This window comes from Dipteris shenzhenensis, chromosome 26 (assembly GCF_047967505.1).
Source record: "Dipteris shenzhenensis isolate YYH24624 ecotype China chromosome 26, Dip_SZ_1.0, whole genome shotgun sequence".
Classification (NCBI taxonomy): Eukaryota; Viridiplantae; Streptophyta; class Polypodiopsida; order Gleicheniales; family Dipteridaceae; genus Dipteris; species Dipteris shenzhenensis.
In genome coordinates this window covers 50,162,401-50,182,992 of record NC_141621.1, presented here as the reverse complement: position 1 = coordinate 50,182,992, position 20,592 = coordinate 50,162,401, and the positions used below count along the sequence as shown (strand labels likewise).

General features: G+C 43.1%; 1 protein-coding gene across 1 annotated transcript in view; it reads right to left on the bottom strand.

Moving 5' to 3' along the window:
• The window catches only part of LOC147885227 (zinc finger FYVE domain protein), a 246,996-nt gene that overhangs the window by 87,558 nt on the left and 138,846 nt on the right, over positions 1-20,592 (bottom strand). The window contains exons 16-18 of the mRNA XM_087397706.1: positions 15,781-16,158; positions 15,041-15,268; positions 14,819-14,909 (exon numbers count right to left, since the gene is read on the bottom strand). Of these exons, the coding sequence (XP_087253832.1) occupies positions 14,819-14,909; positions 15,041-15,268; positions 15,781-16,158 (697 nt within the window). The remainder of the gene's footprint in view (positions 1-14,818; positions 14,910-15,040; positions 15,269-15,780; positions 16,159-20,592) is intronic.

Genomic DNA, 20,592 nt, shown 5'->3' with positions numbered 1-20,592 from the left:
GCATCAAAGTTGTCGCAATCTTTTGCACCACCACTTGGCACGAAGATGCATAGACCAGATCTGATTTCCCCGATCTGAAATCCAAGTTGGAGGCATCAAAACCCTATACAAACTGGCCACTGTTATATTATCCGATGACAGAGGACGGGTGCCTGTAAGCAACTAAAATGGATAGCAAAATACGGTGACGAACATGTAGTGGCCAGGTGGCTAGCTTCCAATATTCCAGCTTCTTTTTAAGATTTTCAAGCACCCAATCTGTTTGTTGCCGGCGAGTAACCATCTAGCCCAATGGATAACCTAGAGGCCGAACAAGCTGGTTGGACAATACAATTCCCCTAGGCCATAGAGAGGAATGCCAGTCTTTAGCATGTAAAGGTAGAAGCTTTGAGATTTAAAAATTTACCTACAAACCAGCAGCTAATCCATACAAAGATAGAGCACTCATAAGTTGCAAAAGATCCTGCTCAGTATTTTTTGGGGTGAAGAAGGAATCATCCGCATAAGCTTGTGCAAGCATGGGCTTTCTGCGATATATCTCTAAACCATGCAAGGCATCAACAACCACAAGGTAATCTATCACACACACACTTTTTTTTAGTGAAATCATATATTTCTCTGTGTGAAACCTCAGAAGAGGTGAAAACCCACCATGAAGTACAAAATTGAAAAAAGGCCCCTGGGATAAGCCAGGAGGTCAACTGAAAACTGAAAAAGTTGAAAAGTCACTAGGGAATTTACCAAAAAACTCCAAAAGGAGGAAAATATGAATTTACAAGCCTCCAGGAGACGTGACAATATCCTCCAAAGTGATCCTCTGTTGTACCAAAAAAGCATTGAGTGTAGTAATGCCATCGATAAAATGTAATTTCTTTTGACCTTTGTGATTCTTTTTTACAAAAGCAAGAAGACGGAACCGTTGAATCACTGGGTCAAAAACCTGTTGCAACATAGGATGCATATTCTCAATCATAAAAGTACTTTTTGGGGGAGGAGAAGCATCCTGAGTATTTTGCACTCTCAAATCCACCGGCTTTTCCACTATATCATTATCAACTATATCGGAAGGAGAGAGATCCAACTGTGTGTCCTGTTGTTTCAAATCCACCTTCTAATCCTCATGACCATCAAGAACTATATCTGAGGGAGATATATCCACATGTAACTGCAATTTAGGCTCCCGAAGATTAGAGATAACAACACTGGAAGAAGTGGAAGCATTGGAGGAAGAAGGATCATCAATAGGAGGCAGGTGAGACTTCTGCAACTAAGGGTCTGGCATAAGGGTATCCTGGCAAGAAAGAGTGTGGAAAGGATTTGACAGTGTAATTGAATCTTTCCCTTGAGTGTTCACCCATCTCCATTCTCTTTTAAGCTTGGGTTGTTCCAACTTTTTGCACTGGAGAGGAATAGAAACCTGAGGGAGGGGTAAAACACCTTTTACACAATTCGAATGACTTGCGGATGTAGGGCAATAGAGAGAAAAATGACCAACCTGCTTGCATTTGTAACACGCATTGGGGAAGGAAGCAGATTTTAATAAAATGCGAAAAGGATGGGTCGTACCAAAATCAAGATCTAAACATGAAGGTATGGCCTGATCCATGTTCCACAAGACACAGACTCGGATGTCCCTGCTCAAAATCAAAAAATCCTGCTTGGGAAGATGCAGGACTCTGCCCAAAAGAGCTGTAATAGAGGAGATATGCGGGAGCAAAGGTACGGGCAAGGATTTGAGAGTGACCATACAGGATAGAAATGCATGAGGTTCTTTGCTGGGTCAAAAAGAGGATCCCAAGGCATAGCATATGCAAAGAAACCTGCGCCATTGTTATACCGAGATCATGCAGGACCAGCTATGTCCAGCAATTAGTGAGGGGATGACATGGTCACAAGGATGACACAAGTTAGGGGATGACACAAGTCATGGCGATGACATGGTCACAAGATGACACAAGTACATGGTCACCAGATGGCATAGTCACATGGGGACATAGTCATCAGAAGGACATATCACCCAGGCACATGGTCATGCGTCAAGGGTCTTCATGTCGCACAGTCATGCTCTGCCAACCTCTATAGACCTGACTCATTGGTGGCATAGATGTTCATCTGGCGATGCCTTGTGTCAAATACAAGGTGGAGATACAAGGTGGCTGCAGGCGGTGCACATGAAGTAGTTACAACACCAACTCAGCGCAAGTTGGCTCTTGCAGGAGACATGAAGAGACTCACCAGCGCGATGGCTAAGGATGAGGGGACAACCAATAGGAGAGAGGGAGGGGCTTTCCCATCCGAAAGGCGAGGGTGAAGATGGGAGATGAGGGGGATGGGGAGGCATTCATCATTGTACGGGGATTGAGAGTGAGAAGGAGAGAGGCTAGAGCTATGAGCTCGCCTGTTGCATTGTTATGGTGTATTGCTACTGTTGCATTGTTGTGGATGAGTGATCTCTGATCTCTGTTCAGAGATCTGTTCAGAGAGGCTAGTGTATGAGGATCTCTTCCTTCTATGATCACTTGTTCTTGTTGTGTTCTTGTCTACCGCTTTCTCCGTTATCTGTTATTAGCGTTGTTCCTTCTTATCTCCTTTCTGGGTTTGTTCTTTCTGTTCTAGTACTCAGTAGTACTCAGCACTCCGTAGCATCTTCGACTAGTGTTGTGTCATAGGTTCACGCATCACGCAGTGTAGTGCAGCTGAGGTAGAGTTGCGTCATAGGTCTACGCATCAGTGGCCTTAGGCCTCCGGTAACACCTCCAGAAGTGAGCGGACCTCCCCCTCAGACAGCCATGAACTCTTGCCGTACTGACCAAATGATATACTATTTCCACATCAATACATCTCATATAGTAAAAACCTTTTCCAAGAAAACAAATGAGGAAATTTTCTCCAACCCAACAGCTATTGTTGAATTTCGAAGCTTTATATTACCAAGTAGCTTTCACTCTCACACACACTTTTTTTTTGTGAAATCTTTGATTGCTCTATATTATAATATAGCTAGCCAGAAAAAAACTGGTAATCGAAAATAGTACATCAAGCAAAGGTGTCCATGTAGGACAAATATACATCCTGATCTATGCAGTGAGTTTGCAAATCGAAGAGCGATTGTTGCAAGGAACAACAGAAAAAGACAAAAGTAGAAAATATTGGATCACCAAAGACTCGCCCATTATTATAGACCCAGAAAGAGAGAGAGTGTGTGTATGTGTGTCAAGTCTCTAATAATCTAGAGAGAGTGTTTGTGACCTTGGGTCACAAGTCATGACTCACCCCCACATCTTATATTAAGACGCACATGTGCATCTCTAGACTTCTCCCCTCGCATAATGTGCATTCACCAAAACACTGAGGGTCAAGATGGGAACATTATCCTAGACGGCAAGTCTACAAATGAGATATTTAACGACATAACTATGTCATGCCTTTCAAGTGAAACCTCCCAATGTTCATGACATTACACCTTTATGGAGAGCAAACACGACAAATATGGCAACAAAAGACTATTATAAAAGGTGCTTCAATCCAACCATTGCATGTTGTGACATGGCGAACAATACCCAAGAAATTATGTGTCTCAGAGCAATTCCAAAAGATATGAGATACTGATTCCCGGGGAGCTCAACACCGATGACAAATAGCAGGAGCAATACGTCTACAAGATAAAAGCTGTCCTAACGGTACAACCCCCAGCAGAACACGCCATAAAAAGACATGTTGGCATAAAGGAAGCTTAGAGTGCCAAATCTACTTTAATCTCTTTCTCCACCATTTGAGTGGACAATGCAATGCCCAAATCTGATTAGCTTTGTCTGACACCCAAGGTGGTGATAACAAAACTTTACATAGAGAAGAGATTGTGATATGAGACAGCTTCAAAGGACGAATAGAAGAATATAAAGGAAGAAGAGTCCAATCTTGAAGCCTGTCTCGAAACTCCAATGGCGGTACTGGCTGAAATGGGGGAATCATTCGAGAAATGACCTGCCATATTGGATGATAGTGCATGCCCAAACCATATTTTGCAGCAGCCAAAGGGAAAGATAAGATAATGCCATCATCATTGATAGCATCTGCAACAACTGCAATCCCTTTTGAATTAAGAAAGTAAGAGCGTCGAGGCTCCTGCAAAGCCAAGGGAGTAGAGAAAGCCCGTGACCAATGGATGCTCTCTACTCGCAAAGAGTTACCATGTAAAGAGTCTCTTCCATTCCATGCCAAGTGTCAAAGAATATGTTTTCGATCAAAAAACATCTAAGAGACCATAGGGCAACCTTTGAATTTGCCTTCAATACAGCCCAGAAGAAAATCCCACTGTGTGGGTTGCTAAAAACCAAATGTAGGAGTAGTGATGTGAACCAATAAGGAACGCATCATAGCCGCCCAAGGCTGATCATCTTGAAGAAACTAAAGCATCATCTTGCCTTCATGAGCTAAAATGTGCACATGTATATTAAGAATATTCAACCCTCCATGCAATTTGGGCAAGCACAATCTCTGTACTAGAAGAATCCGCAAGCTTTTCTTGCCATGCTTTGACCGCTATAAAATTTCCATAATGGTGGGCATGCAGGAAGACAAATCCTTCTTAGTGAAAAAAATCAATGGCAGATAGAACTGAATATAAGCTACCAAAATAGACTGAACAATGCGAAGTCTAACATGCAACGACCAAGTAGCCAATTTACAATATTCCAGTTTTGCTTCAATTTAGCAAGAACCCAGTCAATCTGTTGGCGACGGGTAACGCTCCAACCTAAAGGATATCCAAAGTGACGTATCAATTGAGTTGGTGGAACAATTTCCCCCGGCCATAGAAACCTTTGCCAATCCTGGGTATGCAAAGGCAACAAACGGGATTTCTGAAAATTAATATGAAGGCCAGCATGCTGGCCAGTCCATACAAAGAAAGAGCTTGCATTAGTGAAGAAAGATCACTTGGAGTTTTTTTGGCATGAAGAAAGAATCATCTGCATAAGCCTGAGCAACCAATGTGCGACTTGCAGGAATTTCCAGCCCATGTAATATATTTGTCACCACCAAATGATCAATATATTGAAGCATTGGATTCGTGGCTATAGCATACAAAATAGCACCAAGAGGGCAACCTTGTCAAACTGAACGTTTAAGTGTCCACGATTCTGATAAATATCCAGAGAGAATGCATGCAGCTTTGCTATTCTGATAAAGCCAAAAGATAACATGCTGTAATTTTTGACCAAATCCCAAAGCGTGCATGGTCTGAGCTATGAAGTCCCATTGAATGGTGTCAAATGCCTTTACAATATCTACCTGCAATATAAGCACATCCTGCTCTGTATAGTTGGCATACTCAATTCCAATATAAGCATTTGCAATGTTATCAGTAATATGGCGTCATGGAATAAAGCCATACTGTGCTGGGTGCAGGCCATGATGTAAATATTCCTTTATCCAATCAACCACCATTTCGGTGATGATCTTGTATATTACCGGCATTAAAGTAATGGGCCTCCAATCAGCTAAGGACTCACAAATGGGCTTCTTGGGAAGAAGTTTAACCAACCCTTTCTTCCAAGCAGCCGGCATACATTGATTTTGCCAAGTAGTATTAATCATTTGCAGCAAAGGAATTTTCAGCAAATCCCAAAATGCCAAGAAAAATTCCACCGTGAGACCATCCCAACCTGGAGATTTCTATCTACCACAGGATTTAACAGCATCATTTAGCTCTTGTTCAGTGAAAGGAGCTTCCAAATCCAAGGCCTGTGCCGAAGAGACAATTGGAATGACATGCTGTAATAATTTTCTACTCGCTGTAATAACCTCTTGTGAGGGTAAATCTACTTTTCCAAACTGAGAAGAAAAATGTCGAACACAAGCTATAGCAAGCTCTACCTTGGAAGAAGTCCAAGCACCATCTGATAACAAAGCCCTGCAAATATTTTGAGAAGACCTTCTGTAATGCAGCCCTTTAAAAAAGGCTTTAGAGGAGCAGCCTTTATCCAAAAAGGCTCTCTGTCTTGCACATGTTTCCCATTTAGCTATTTTCCTATTGTCATTGCATTGCAAATAATATTTTTCCTGACATAAAATCGATTTTCTTGATAAGAAAGATTCCCGACATGACTCAACTCTGTCAAAGACTAACACTGAGATTTTGCCTGAGCAACATTATCCCTCAAGGTCTTCATATAACTTTTGCCATAAGTACGAATGAGAGCTTGCATTCGTGCAACAAAGGCTTCCCAGGAAAAATCAATACCAATGGTAGCCTGTCGAGATAGTGGATGAAGCGCATCTTTAACCAGATTCTTGTATGCTTCATGCTGTAAATAATTGTTGTTGACAAGAAGCAATCTTTTGTGAACAAGCCTATCATCAGGTATCTCATGGAGAGCAATCCTCAACCACAAAGGGGTATGATCAGAATGCGTGAATGTGTAATCCACCCATAAATTGACAGTGAGAGAATCATAATGTTGAGGATCAACTCTATGCCATCAATCCAAACGTGCCCGATAAGCAAACTGAGCATTATGTTGAAAGGTAAAACCAAGCAGCATAGGCTGTGATTCTTTCCACAAATCAATAAGAGGGAGCTGAGTCAATAAAGCAGACCAATGCTGATGCTTAGATGCTAACATATGAGTATGACCTGATGTGTTATCACCTGGTTGAGGAGCATTATTAAAATCTCCACAAATAAATGCATGCCCTTTTCAGGGATTCCTTTGCATATGAGCCCACATCAAACCTCTGCTATGAGAGAATTGTGGCGCATAAACTAAAGCAAACTCAAAAACTTCCCCCTATACAAGATATTGAATAATCAACCATCTACCTTGACAATCATTTAGAGCAACCACTGGCTGTAATTCATGTTTTACCAGGAAAACCACTCCTAACAAAGTATGTTCTCCTGCATAGAAAATGTCATAGCTAGAAAAATGCCCATATTGACCCGCATACATATACTAATTATGCTACTGCAATGCAACTATATCAGGCTGCATTTGACATAGATAACCCCAAACACTCACACACACACACACAGCAGATGCACGTGGGCTGGCACTCACACACACACACACAGTCATCACAATGTAAATATCGTAAGTCAAAGTACAGTTGATTATTTATCTGATCATAATTAAAGAGTGTTCATATGTGTTAATTATGGTCAAAGAGTTCTTTTAATGGTCAAAGAATTGACTACGGTCAAAGATACTTGACTCTGGTCAAGTAAGCCTGACTTCGGTCAAGGAGACTTGGTTTATTACCAAGAAGGTTAACTGCGGTTAACCAGAGAACCACAAACCTCACTACGGTCAGAGAGTGTTGACTTCGGTCAACAAGACTTGGCATGCGCCAACAAGGTTTACTACAGTTAACCAAGTTGTTCCAACTTCGGTTGGAGAGATGTGCCAGCTTCGGTTAGAGAGACTTGGCCATAATAGGCGCCACAACCATTGGTCAAAGCTCCTTAATTACGACCAGTGTTCTATGTTTTGTTCACATGTTTGTTCAGTGGGGACGCCCACCTGTGACTAGGATTAGTCCACAATCTATTATTTGCATGCAAAGCGCTAACAATTAATGGGTGCCATGGTGGTGCACTTTAATAAATTGTTACAGGTACTAGGAAGAGTTATTTTCCTAAGCGTAATGGAGCCTAACAAGAGTCTAGGAGGCGGTTCGCGTGACCAAGTGCTTCGAAGACTCCAGAGTTGCCCTTAGTGGCATGTAATTAGGAAAGTAATGTAGAGTTTGACAAGTGGCTTGTTGCCAAGAAAGAGAGCCTAAGAGCTCATGTAATGATTCATTTCACGTTTGGATTTTGTATGAACAGCTTTCACGCTAAACTCATGTACTCCATTTTTCTCTCTGATGAATAAAAACCTTCGAGGGGGTCCAGCCCGACGATTGTGCTGGGCCCTCGTGTATCTATTGAGAGAGGGAGAGCAAATGAGAGTGTCTTTGCTATCTTTTACAAGGAAGTTTTCATTGGTATCAGAGCTTGGCTCGCCTTCTTTTTGAAGGGGGTGACGATCTAAAGCTTAAAGGCTGTAAGGGCTTTGGCTATAAGTAATTGCACCGTCTCAAATGAATGAAATCCTGAGCGAATTTGGTTTCAGTAGCACAAGTGATCGACACAAGCACAAGCCACGGGATTTTATTCGGAGGTCTCGCCATGAGCATAAGACCTTGTCCATTGCATGGAGCTTCTGATGCTGTGCGTCAAGTTGCGAGTATAGATTATCAGGTGGCGTTGATTCGCTATTGCCAGTAAGGTCTAGAGAGGGAAGTGTATGGGCGTGAGCGCAACTAGCATTACAACGTCCCGGTTCTCGTGTACACAGCGAATCTATGAGTGGACCTTGTAGACGAAAACTTTTGCTGGGTCTCGTATTCGCGCGACGCTGACGGAAGTCCGTGACGACCTTGTGATTTTGCCCGAATTTTGCTTACCTTAGGTTGCACTGACATGGCGCCTAGCCAAGCAGCAGATGACATGGCAGGTCAACAGATGATGTGGCGCACACACGTGTGGTGCTGACGTGGTAGTACACGTGGCAGCCAGGTGCCAAAGTACTCAGGTGATGTGGTAGTACATGTGGCAGCCAACTCAGATGCTGACGTGGCACTGACACGTGGCAGACAAGTGGCTAACCCGTGGTTAGTGTAACTCTGGTTAGCTAGACTTTGGTCAGAGGTCCAATTAGTTGGCCTAACTAAACTAGACTGGTTAGTGGAACCAGGTCTGACCAACTAACCTTGGTTCTAGCTAACCAGACCATGGCTGGTTAACTAGACTACAGGTGCGTTGAGAACCAGCCAGACCATAATAGAACCGGTCTGGTCAGTTTGACCAGATAGTAACTATCTAACCAGACCAGAGCCAGTCAGTCAGGTTAGTGTAACCAGCCGGTCACCCATCCAGTTACTGTTCCCAAAAAAAAAAAAAAAAAAGGACAGTTGCAGAGACAGTTCTGGCCATCAATTTTCACCTATCTGTCAGACTTTTACTGTCAGAAAAGCAGCAGAAAAGCAGAGAAATCAGAGATTTGCAGAAAAGTGGAAAGGTGAATCAAATGCATTCTGAGTGCTTTTTGCAGCAGCCAGAAAAGGGGCAATACAGTTGTTGATGCTTTGGCCACTTTGTAGGTATATGCTTGAAGCCTCCCTCTGGGGCAGATCAGGAAGAAGTGGTGGTGAGCAAAAAGAGGAAAAGTGCAGGTCCTCATCCCAAGAAGAAGAAGGCGAAGCATCATCATAGTTCATCTAGTTCGTCTTCATCTTCTAGCTCTACCTCTTCATCCTCAACATCACCTCCTTCTTCGGGGTCTTCAGAGTCAAAGAAGAAAAAGAAGAAGAAGAAGAAGTCCAGCAGGAAGGCAGAGACTAAAGAATTCAAGGACGGTGGGAAGTCCAGCAGGAAGGCAGAGACTAAAGAATTCAAGGAAGGTGGGAAGTCGGTAAGATTTGCCACTTACAATGGCCAGTATGGCCAAGCTGAAAAGACTATGCAGTTCATAAGGCAGTTTGATGTTGCCTTTAGCCTAGAAAAGTTCAATGAGTCCTCAAAGCTTCGTATGGTTGGTTTACACTTGACTGGTACAGCTAGTGCATGGTGGATAGCTAAAATAGCCAACTATGTAGCCCCCAAGAAATGGAAGGACTTCAAGAAAGCTTTCTATAAACAGTTTATTCCCAAACAATTTCGGGATCATGTCCTTCTGGGTTGGGAGAGCATTCATATGGAAGCGCAAGATATAGTTGAGTCTTACAACCAAAAATTTTGGGACGCATACTTGCAGGTTTCGCCTTTCAAGAATATTTCTAACAAAACTGAACTCGGGAAGTACAAGGCAGGACTCACTCCAAAGATACACGCCCGAGTGAACACCAAAGATATTAAAGAAATATCAGATCTCATGCATTCAGCCAATGTGGCTAGTCTCATGTACATGCAAGATCCTACTAGTGTGCCATCACTACAGGCAGGATTACCGGGGGATAAAAAGCCAGCGACCCCCAAGTTTGAAACAAGAGAGTTTCCCAAGGCTCAAAAGAGGGGATTTCAGCCTCAGAAGCCAAAGGGAAACCAAGTGCAAAAGCCTATAAGGGAAGACCACAGTTTACCCCTGAACCGATTGAAACTTTCAGGAAAGAGGGTAAATGCTTCAGGTGCGGAAAAAAGGGGCATGTGGCTGCCCGGTGCCCATAAAAGCCTTCAACTTCTAAGGGAAAAGAGGCAGAGAAGCCACGGGGACTGCAAAAACCAATGGTAGGAGGAATTCCTGACATACTGGGTCATGTTTCAAACCCAGAGGAACGAGAATTGCTGCTATCTTGGGGCAAATAATATGTCAGTGAGCCAAGATATGTTCACATGAAAGAACCCCAAGCAAAACTTGCCAAAAGCGCATCTGTACGAAGCGGGAGTTTCAGGACCCTCCCATGAAGGGATGGCTATTCGATGCACTTGTGAGGCTGACAGCTATGTATACAACACCCTTCTAGGGGAGTAACCTATCAACCATCGATGGGTAGAGATTCGTCAAGCTACAAGTGATTATGGGGTCTAAGATGATTCGGAGTAAGCCCTCGGTCCCTCACAAATGAAGACATGATGAAAACTGTGTATAATATCAAATGAACTACAAGCCTTAAATAGGCTACACACTCACACACTAGCACCAAGTGCATATGGGATTAAGTCCCATAGTGACACGTGGCACTCACACATGACTCACATGAACTAGTACTAGATCTCCTAGTACAACATATCACATCATACCAACACTCTTTGACTATCATATCTCCAACACCCCCCTTCAGAGCAAAGAGTGTGAGACCCAACACGCAAGAGTAAACCGATTCCCCCTCCACCACAATACTGCAAAGAGCAAGTCCAACTATCCAACGCCTCCCCTGTGATAGTGACTTCTCAGTCATCTTGCGACCGGCAAGGGCAAACCATCACTCGTCATTCCCCCTTACTCTGAACTGGGTCGCCGATACCATCAACCAAAGTAAAACACAATACAATCATTTTTGGGGGACAACCCAGGGCAGAGGACCTTTTATTGACTCTTCAAACATTCATTTTAGAGGGACTACTCAAGGCAGAGAACCGTTAACTCAAACATAGAAATATTTTCATTCATTTTATGCATAGCAAGGGTAGAGAACCCATGATCCCGAAGTAGCTACCGCACAAGAGTGTGCACATCTTGATGCGAAGAGGTATGTCGGTGAAGAACCAAGCGAGGATGCCCTCGAATGATGTGTCGATGAAGGCCATAGGAGCACCTACCCAGGAACTTCATGTCATGACTCTCAATGTGCCGATCGGAGAGTCACTGAATGCGAAGAACAGCCTCAGAGGCTCCAAAATGTAAACCCTGATCAAAACGCAGCAAGAGGGTGTCCAGAAAGGCAAACCCCTAATGAAAAAGCACCAAGAATACCCTCGAAACGCAGCAAGACAGCTCCGAATGCTGTAGCAGATCACGAGGTGAGGGAGATCTTCCGAAGTCGGTGCTGTAGATGCCTTGAACAGATGCTAAGTGCCAAAGTCGGCTGAAATATCCTCCAAACAGCAAGAAAATCTCTGAAATATTGAGACGGTTCTGCGGCAGCAACCCCAAAACGACTCGAAAGTGCAATAGGAGCTCCAAAACAGGTCGAAAAAGCCTTCAAAAACCTCGAAATTCTGCAACCAATGTCCAGAGGTGGTCGACTTCTGCTGCAGCAGCCTGGAAACCCTGATTTTTGGCAACAGAATGCTCTGAAATGACCTTGAGGGGCCACACGTGTGAAAAACGCCTTGAAAACTGAGCCGACCAGCAGATTGTAAGATCTGCTATGCAGTAGATGTGCCGAAAAAAACAGCAGGTAAAAGGCTATGGAGGTGCAAAGGCAGTCGAATATGCAGCAGCAGCAAGGCGGCAGGCAGCAGGGGCTAAACGCAGATGCAAATGGCAGGAAGGAGGCGGCAAATTGAGGCAGAAACCCTAGGAGGCAGCAAAGGAGAGGTTGGAGCAGAGGAAACCCTAGGTGGTGAACGGTGGAGAGGCTATGCAGAGGCTGGAGCAGAACTGAGGCGGCAGCAAGGAGAAGCTTGAGAGCTTGAGCAGAATTAGGGTAAGGGTAGAACAGACTAGGGCAAGGGCCGACCTGCTCTGATACCATGTAGGAAACATGGTGAAAGGAGAGAGAGAAAGAAGAGCTAGGGTGTGAGGAAATAGTACTCAAATGAAGACATAATGAAAACTGTGTATAATATCAAATGAACTACAAGCCTTAAATAGGCTACACACTCACACACTAGCACCAAGTGCATATGGGATTAAGTCCCATAGTGACACGTGGCACTCACACATGACTCACATGAACTAGTACTAGATCTCCTAGTACAACACATCACATCATACCAACACTCTTTGACTAAGATATCTCCAACAAAGTTCTGCTCATACAAGGTATTGGAGGCCTGTTTCAAACTGTGCAAGGCATTCCCTAGCCTCCACACTTGTCTTATTTTTTAACGGGGGGATCTCAAACCTTGGGTGGCTGCTTAACACAAGGTCACCATTTAACAACATCAAATTCATGTCCATCTAGTATACAGGCCACTTGTGTCGTGATGCTAAACCACACATCATCCTCCACTATAAGCTGGCGGCATAGTTTACTAAGTCAGCTCAATCGCTCTAGTTTGTGCTCGTCTCCTAAAATCTTCTCGAGCACCAAAGTCCATCTGAGCTCAGCTTAGGGATGTCAAGTGTTGAGCGAGACCCCCCAGAGACATCAAACACAGTTAGTAGATTCTTCTGCTTCAAGGAGCATGCTTGTGCTTGAGATCGTCTTCTCATAGCTCTTGATTCCAAGGTTACTGTCTTTGCTGAAGACGGGTGAAATTGACTTCTGCAAGGCTGCAGCCCGCCTCTCTCTCTCTCTCTCTCTCTCTCTCTCTCTCTCTCTCACAGCCGCCTAGCAGCCCACCTCTCAGCCACGTAGTAGCTCAGCCCTCAGCCACCTAGCAGCCCATGAAGCAGCCCGCCTCTCAGCCACCTAGCAGCCACATCGCCAACCAGCAGGGAACCCAAATCGCCATGCCACATCTCAACAGCTCAAGATCGCACTCTCAGGTCGCATAACAACAGCAGGCCGTGCCTTCCAGCTCAAGCTCTACACACAGCAGAAGGATCATCGCCTTAGGTCAGGGTCTCCACCCCTAGCTAGGCTGAAGAACCCCCAGCCCCACTAGGGGATTAGTACAGCCAGGGGTTAAGAGGGGAAATGCCCAGCAAAAAGTGGCCCAGCCTGCCTTTCTTCCTCTTCTTTAAAAACCCTCTCGACTCCAGCAGCCCCGACCAGCAGAGCCAGATATTCCACTGTTGAGCTTGAACACCCTCTCCATATGCACATGTCTATGAAGGAGGAGGTCTTTTTGACCGACCCATCATTGGGTATCAATGAACATATTCTATTTTAACAAGAGCAGATGAGAGAGTTGAGGATGCAATAGCTACAATCTAGGTGCTTGAACGACCTGGTAAATAGGAAGTAATAGATGTGCCTGTAAAGTCTTGCAAAGCTTCCCCCCACCCCCCAATTAGTGTCCACGGTCAAAGATTTAGTCCACACTGAAGTATAGACAGCCAAGCAGGAGGTCATTTTGGAGTTTGAATCAAAGGTAAACAAGGTTCATATTCAAGAGAACATTAAAGGATCTGAAGCCAGACAGGATAAGGCGCTTAAAATCAGAATAGGGGGACTTCCAGACGGATGGTATAATGAGGACTCCTCGTTCGATGATACCTTAGCACATGTCAAAGCAGCCATGCCTAACATTGACTGGACAGCAGGCGAGGATAATCTTAATGAAGATGGTGAAGCTAGAGCAGTCCGTATTAGTCAACATAAAGGACATGCTGTCATTACATTTGATTCACGAGATTTACGATTCAAGTTTCTACGGCAGTCTTTAAAGCTGAAAGGAACCAAGGTCTGGATAGCCAAGTTCCAATAGCCGAGGAACTCACAAGAGCTCAGCTGAAGAATAAAGCAACAAAATTAGCCAAAGTTAAAGCTGCCAGGAAGGATGGAAAGTGGGCAGTGTACCATGAAGGATTAGCACTCATTAGGGAGTTTGAATCAAAACCAAAAGACTCTCATTCTTTAAATGATGTGTGGCCGATTATATATGCTTTCTTTTAGGATTTAATTAGGTATTCTACATAATTGGAGTTCTGGGAGCTGCCATGTGCCCTCTAAGCTGATGTACTAGATGGATTGTTCTACTGTCCCATAGACCTTTGGTCTCCCATGGACGTTAATAGACTTTCTTTCTTTCTTTCTTTCTTGATCTTCTTTAGTACAAGAACTCTCCTCCATAGCATGTCATGCTCGAGGAGGACTACATCCCTGCTGATGGATATTAATGTCTTGGGATTGTAAATTTGTCTGCAAATTCCAACAGCCTTTAGTGTTTCTGATCCATCTGTACTAAGATCAACATCAAATGATTGTTTCTCATGCCGGCTCACAATACCAATGCCAATCCTCCAGCCATATATAAGCCCCTTGCTAAGCAACATAAACTACTTACGAGAAATAACTGGTCTATAGCCTTTGCATGAATCATCTTCTCTATAAATATTAATTGCTCCATTTGCTCATAGGGCATCGACTACAGAAAGCAATCTTCTGAAAAACACCTCACAACATCCCCCACATTTACAACAAAACAAAAGCAGATGCAGACGAATAAATGTTAGCATTTCTTGCAAACAAAATAAAAGCGATGGAGGAAAAGCTTCCTTACCTCTTCATGTAATGTATCCTGGGCAGTCAAATGGCAGCTGCACATCGTAAGCACATCAATAGCAACATCCAGGTCCCACTTTTTAAAATGTCTGCCAGTTATAACATTGGCAAATTTACAATAGTTAACCTTATCAGTCACAAACTAAACGTCAATTCCAAAAGCACTTCCAATACCATGATCCAACAAAAAACAGGGCAAGGATAATCCTTTTTGACATACTTCATGGCAAGTGAAGCTGCAAGCCGCTTGTCCCTTAGTCGAATGCAATACTGCCAACTAATATTCCAGACATTATGATGAGTACCATAACCCTGCCCTTGACTACTTTGTGTACCACCATCATCACCTTTTTCAATAAGCAGCTGTAGCAAATAATCAGGAGCTCCACCACGAAGATATCGGTCTGCTAGTGCCAAAGCATCCACCAGCTTGCCTTCTTCCAGCAATCTACAACATCAATAGCATTTATCAAACTAAGTTTCTGAATTGTGACTCCTTGGAGTGAAATCAAAAAAATTAGCCACTAAGTACAGAATACGGTTCTGGACAGCTTTCAAAATATTAGTGGTCGGCAGAATGTGATAAGGGTGTAAGTTTAAACTCTCAATCTCTACAACTTTAGATAGTCTTTGTTCCACCGAAAGCACTCACGCATGTTCAAAATTCAATTATACAGAAAATACCATACAGGATGCATTGCCCCAATTTGCTTAAGCTTTCTTGATTATCACTCAACAAAACTCTGTTGAAACATGACTTTTAAACAAGCACAAAGTTGCAAAGTTTAAAAAGGTGACTAAGGCCCAAGAACAATATGCAGATAACTACTCAACCTCTACGTATCAGCAAGGACCTCCCTGGCCATTAAGTCCTTCCTACACAAGACAGGAATACCAGTCCAAACCAAAGGAAGCTGTCAGCACTCAAATATCCAATTTGTTCAAAATAACAAGGCTCACCTTCGTACAGCATCCTCATATATGCCCTCATTCTCCCAGTCAAACAGCAGTGACACAGAGTTATTTGATCCCATCCTATTAGCTTCAGAGTTGTTCAGTTCCAGACCACATAGCAGTGTTGATACTGAGTCATTCCTTTGCCTTTCTGAAGTTTCATGCCATATGTGTCTAGCAGATTGGGCACCATGAATACTGTGTTTCTCTTCATCTTCCTCAGACTCGGTGTCGCTTTCTGGTTCTCGTTTTCGCTTCAAGAATGCTCTCCTTTCTTCGTCCATTTGTTGACTGTTTGCAATTCCTTTCTTAGATGATAAAGGGAAATCAGACAAATGTTGAAGATTCGCCTGCATTTGAATCCATCGGTTTAATGTTGAAAACCTGCACAAGAAGGTTTACATCTTGGGGTCAAAGCTTTTGCAATTGTTTAAGGAAATAAAAAAAGGTTCTATCTCAGAAATTATGACCAGACAGAGATATTAATTAATGCCGAATAAATATTTTTAAATCTTAGATTCACTGAAAGTATAGCAAATGCTCCATTAAAATACAGTTGTGAGTTCCTGTCTTCAAAAAGAAAAGCTTGCCTGAAAGAAATGCTAACATATTTTAAAGTAGCATGAAGGCTTCGATAATGGAAGCTCCTGATTAATTCAACAAAATGACAACTACAGCACGAGAACCTTCCTACTGCAAAGTACACACAACAGGACCTTTTTTAAGTTCATATATCCTTTCAATCCAGCTTGCTAAGCTTTCAACTAGTGCAAATATTAGCAGTTTGAAAACCAAAACATAGGCTTATACAAATGGGTTCCTCACAATGGACCTTATCCCCAAAGTCCATCCCCAATCTCTCTCATGCATTCTTTCAGCTTATTGTTGCAATTGATTATATCTCTTCTCTCAACGATGTCACTGCTATGAGCCCCAATTTGATACTTATTCTTTCCTTTCCTCAATTTTGTCCTTCCAATACCTTTCAAATGAATTTTTTATTTAGTAAAGAGACAGGTATATAAAGGTTCTTTAACTACAAGTCAATAATTACACCTCTTTCCCTCATTTGGAAAGGGTATATAAACCATAATCCCTAGCTGAGCAATCCAAGGTTGCTTTTTGCCACAAGTATTGACTGAGCTCAGCATCCTTGACTTATATATTAAGAAACAACTTCCCTTTCAGCAGCATTCAAAATTCTAAGACATCAGAGTCCTTTGCAACAAGAGGATGCCTACAATTGGCCAAATTGACAAAGGTCATCTTTACCATCAGAACGGCTTCTTAAGATCCAAGATTGTATGGAATCTTAAACTTTAATCACCTCAATGGACATACACAAAAAGTAATCATTTTCAAAAATGGCAATGCATCTTTGTAAAATGGGTGACATGGAATTCAAAACTCACTACAACTTTCACAGCCCAACCCATTTTGAAAAATAGTTCCTTTGGTGTACGACAGTCAACTGGCTCATAGAAAGAGGTGCTCTAGCTGTTGTAAGGTACAAGAGTGCATTAGATTGCACACTCTCTCTACACTTAGTATTTATATCTCTAATCTCAAAATACACTTGGGATCGAAATGCAAGGTCTTGATATAAACTGGCTACTATTCCAAACACCCACCAATTCTCCTCATTGGTCCCTCCTCCCCCAAAAAGATAAAGATAAAAAAATAAAAATAAAAACCCAAATAAAGCAAAATAAGAAGGGTCACCTATGTAACAAAATAGACAGCATAGAAGCAGGAAGCAATGCTCCCTTACAGTATTCTCACAATAAATAAAGTGCCAAAAGCCAGCTTCCACTACAAAGGCCAAACCCGCTCTCGAGCCCAAATTCCACACTAGGTTACTCCATACCAAGAAACGAACCCATTACGATGTCAAGGCTTGCACACTATCTTCAAGACTGGAACTTCAAGACATCCCAATAGAAGAAGTTTCGCCAAGCAAATCACAAAGATAGTGAAGGGAAGGGGGTAAGAGCGCACACAGCATCTATTGAGCCCCAATTAAGCTCAATAAGTGAGCATGGGGTGGCAACGAGAAGGAAAGCGAGATGAATAATCTAGATTGGCATGGAGATGAATGATCTAGCTTGGCATAGGTATTGTCCCTTGTCGCATGGTGGTGTTTCTAATATTCTAATATATATATATAGAGAGAGAGAGAGGGAGAGAGCGAGAGAGAGGCTCATTGTTATGATGATGATCCAGATTAATATAGACATCCTTCCTTTCAGCAGGGTGAGCTTTGTTGAAAATCTTTCTCATAGCAGCTTGCTCTCAAAAATTAGTTCACATCCCTGAGGCTGGCATGGGGTGAGCTATATTTGGAGAGCTCAAGCGGAATTTGGGACGGCTTAGGTAAATTTGATGGGTATGCCTCATGAAAAGGTCACACCTAAAGCAACTAAAGGACTGCATGGGACAAGTCATCAAATGTCACTCCTCCTCTAGGACCCTCCCTTGGCTTAAGGTAAAAGCTAGTGCTATCAAGGGGGATTTCGACATGTTTAATGAAGTAATGTTGAAACCTCTTATCTCTTCCAACTAAAATTTATACACACTGGCTCTACATGCTTCTATGGCTCATCCCTTATAGTGACAGCCTTTAACACTCCCAACCATGACCAACTAGCTCATCCCACTACGTTGAAATGTCTTTCCTGAGTCCCATTCATGTTGGCACTAACTTGCCATATTCCAGTCATGTTCATGCAAGTAATGCTGAAGTCAGTAGCATGTCTGTCTGCAGTTCCGAATGACATATGCATTCTACCACATAAAGACCGCAAGTCAAGGTGGTATGTCTATCCAGGGTTTCCAACCCCATATGCAGCTCTACCCCACCAAGAACTTCAGAGCCATCAATCAAAACGGACATACTAATATAGTCTCTCTTTTTCTGGCTCATCAGTTAAATCCTGGATCTTACCAACTGTATATAAGAGCATCAGCATGATTCAAGTGTATTCCTACAATAAAACTACTTGTAGTGCAAATTTGCAAGAAACCATGAGAAAACAGTAAGCTTTCTGTGATCTAATGTGGAAGCATTAGATAATGCCAGGAGTATGTAACCCCTCCAAAGACACGTGCATACAACAGAATTGAAGAGACAAAGAAGCTCGTATAGAATGAATTCAAAGTGGTCCCATTCTGGAACCCCAAACAGTGGAAAAATTTATGCTTTCTACTCATCAAGCTGCAATGGGCTAGGAATGAAGCCTCTCCTCAAGGTTGAATGATGTAGAAATGAAGACAAGATGCTCCCTTTAATTATGGCTTAAGTAGAAGCTCCCTCGGGCTCATCTACCAGCCAGCCTGCAAGTGGGGAAGCTGCTTGAGTAACTGATCCAAACTGGACAGCTAACTGGCTGCAAGTGGCCCATAACTGAAGAAGGACCCTCCCTAGACACAGGCTCCTATGCCTCTTTCCATCTCCCCATTTGGGGGCTTGCAACTATGGAAATCTACTCTCACTAAACCCTCCCTAACCCACAATGCTGATTGAGCATCGATTTCCAATACAATTTCTGAATGCTCACTCAATGAGGAAATGCCAAACATGTGCGAGAGAGCATATGGTTGCTGCTCCCAAGTGCCTCAGTAGATCCCAACCCATTTGTCACCACCATCAAAAGGTTGGTCTTGCCATCATCAAATAGAAGAATGATTGTTCTCTTTGACAAGCATACGACTGAGCACCATCATCATAAGATCAGAAATTTGGCCATGGGTTTACTAATGTATAATGTCTTATCATGCGTAGCACTCTCGATGGTCCAAGGCTGTTGAAACCTCTCATTGTCATCTCCTTGATTGGAGGGTCTCAGCAGGCAAAGGCTCTGGTGGGGATCAGCGCTGTGGAGGGATGATACAGCGCTGATGTCAATCAACCTGTGTGGTCCGCTGTGGTTTCCTTGCAGTAGCTTTCCATCGGACAATTGCCATTGTCACCCCTGTCGGCTGTGTCCCTGGTCTGGCAAAGAACAGACAGCTAGAGAACATTCCCACCACAAGATCAATCTATTATCATCTGAATAATCTGGCCTGCATCTTCTTTAATCAAAATAATTCTTGTTTCAGCACTACCTGCAAATTATTCACTCCCTACCCAAAAAAATTTCCCAGGATCACCCAGTTCTAACTGCTGATCTAGTCAGTATTAGGTGGCTTCTTCTTGACACCTGCAACAGGAGACCACAGCCCATGTTCCATCGACAGAAATCAAACTGCGAGCTGCTGTGTTGGAAAGTTCTGACCTGTAAATGTTTCCATACGAAAACCAGTTTCTAAGAAGATTCCATGACAAATCTCTGCCCAGAGCAAAAGCAGCTGGGCACCAACAATAGGCAAAAGAATAGTACTCATAATGTTCTGACTAATAATCTGTCCGTTCAGCATATAGGCAGAGGAGATCATCTCCATGGAAAAAGCATGTCTCCCATCTGTCAGCCACACAACCATAACCCAAGTGAAGACTAGTGGATCCTCCACAACCCAGCAACAATCCTAAGAGAGCACTACCAAATCCTCTGTGCAAAGGACAACTCAATAAGTGATGGGCGGTCATCTCCAAGCCTTCAACCTCACAACAGTGGCAGGTCACGTTTCTGCTCATCTGCTCCAATGATGTGTCAAAGAATTGGCCTCCATGGGCCACCAACCCAAAGAAGTATGAGATCTTCCTCGGAAATAGGCTAGTCGAAACATCAAAGGCGGGACAAAAATCTGGTAATGGCCTTGAGGGGCACCTGCTGCTCCAGTCAACGTCACTCTTGTGAGGAGATCCAAGGTACAGACATC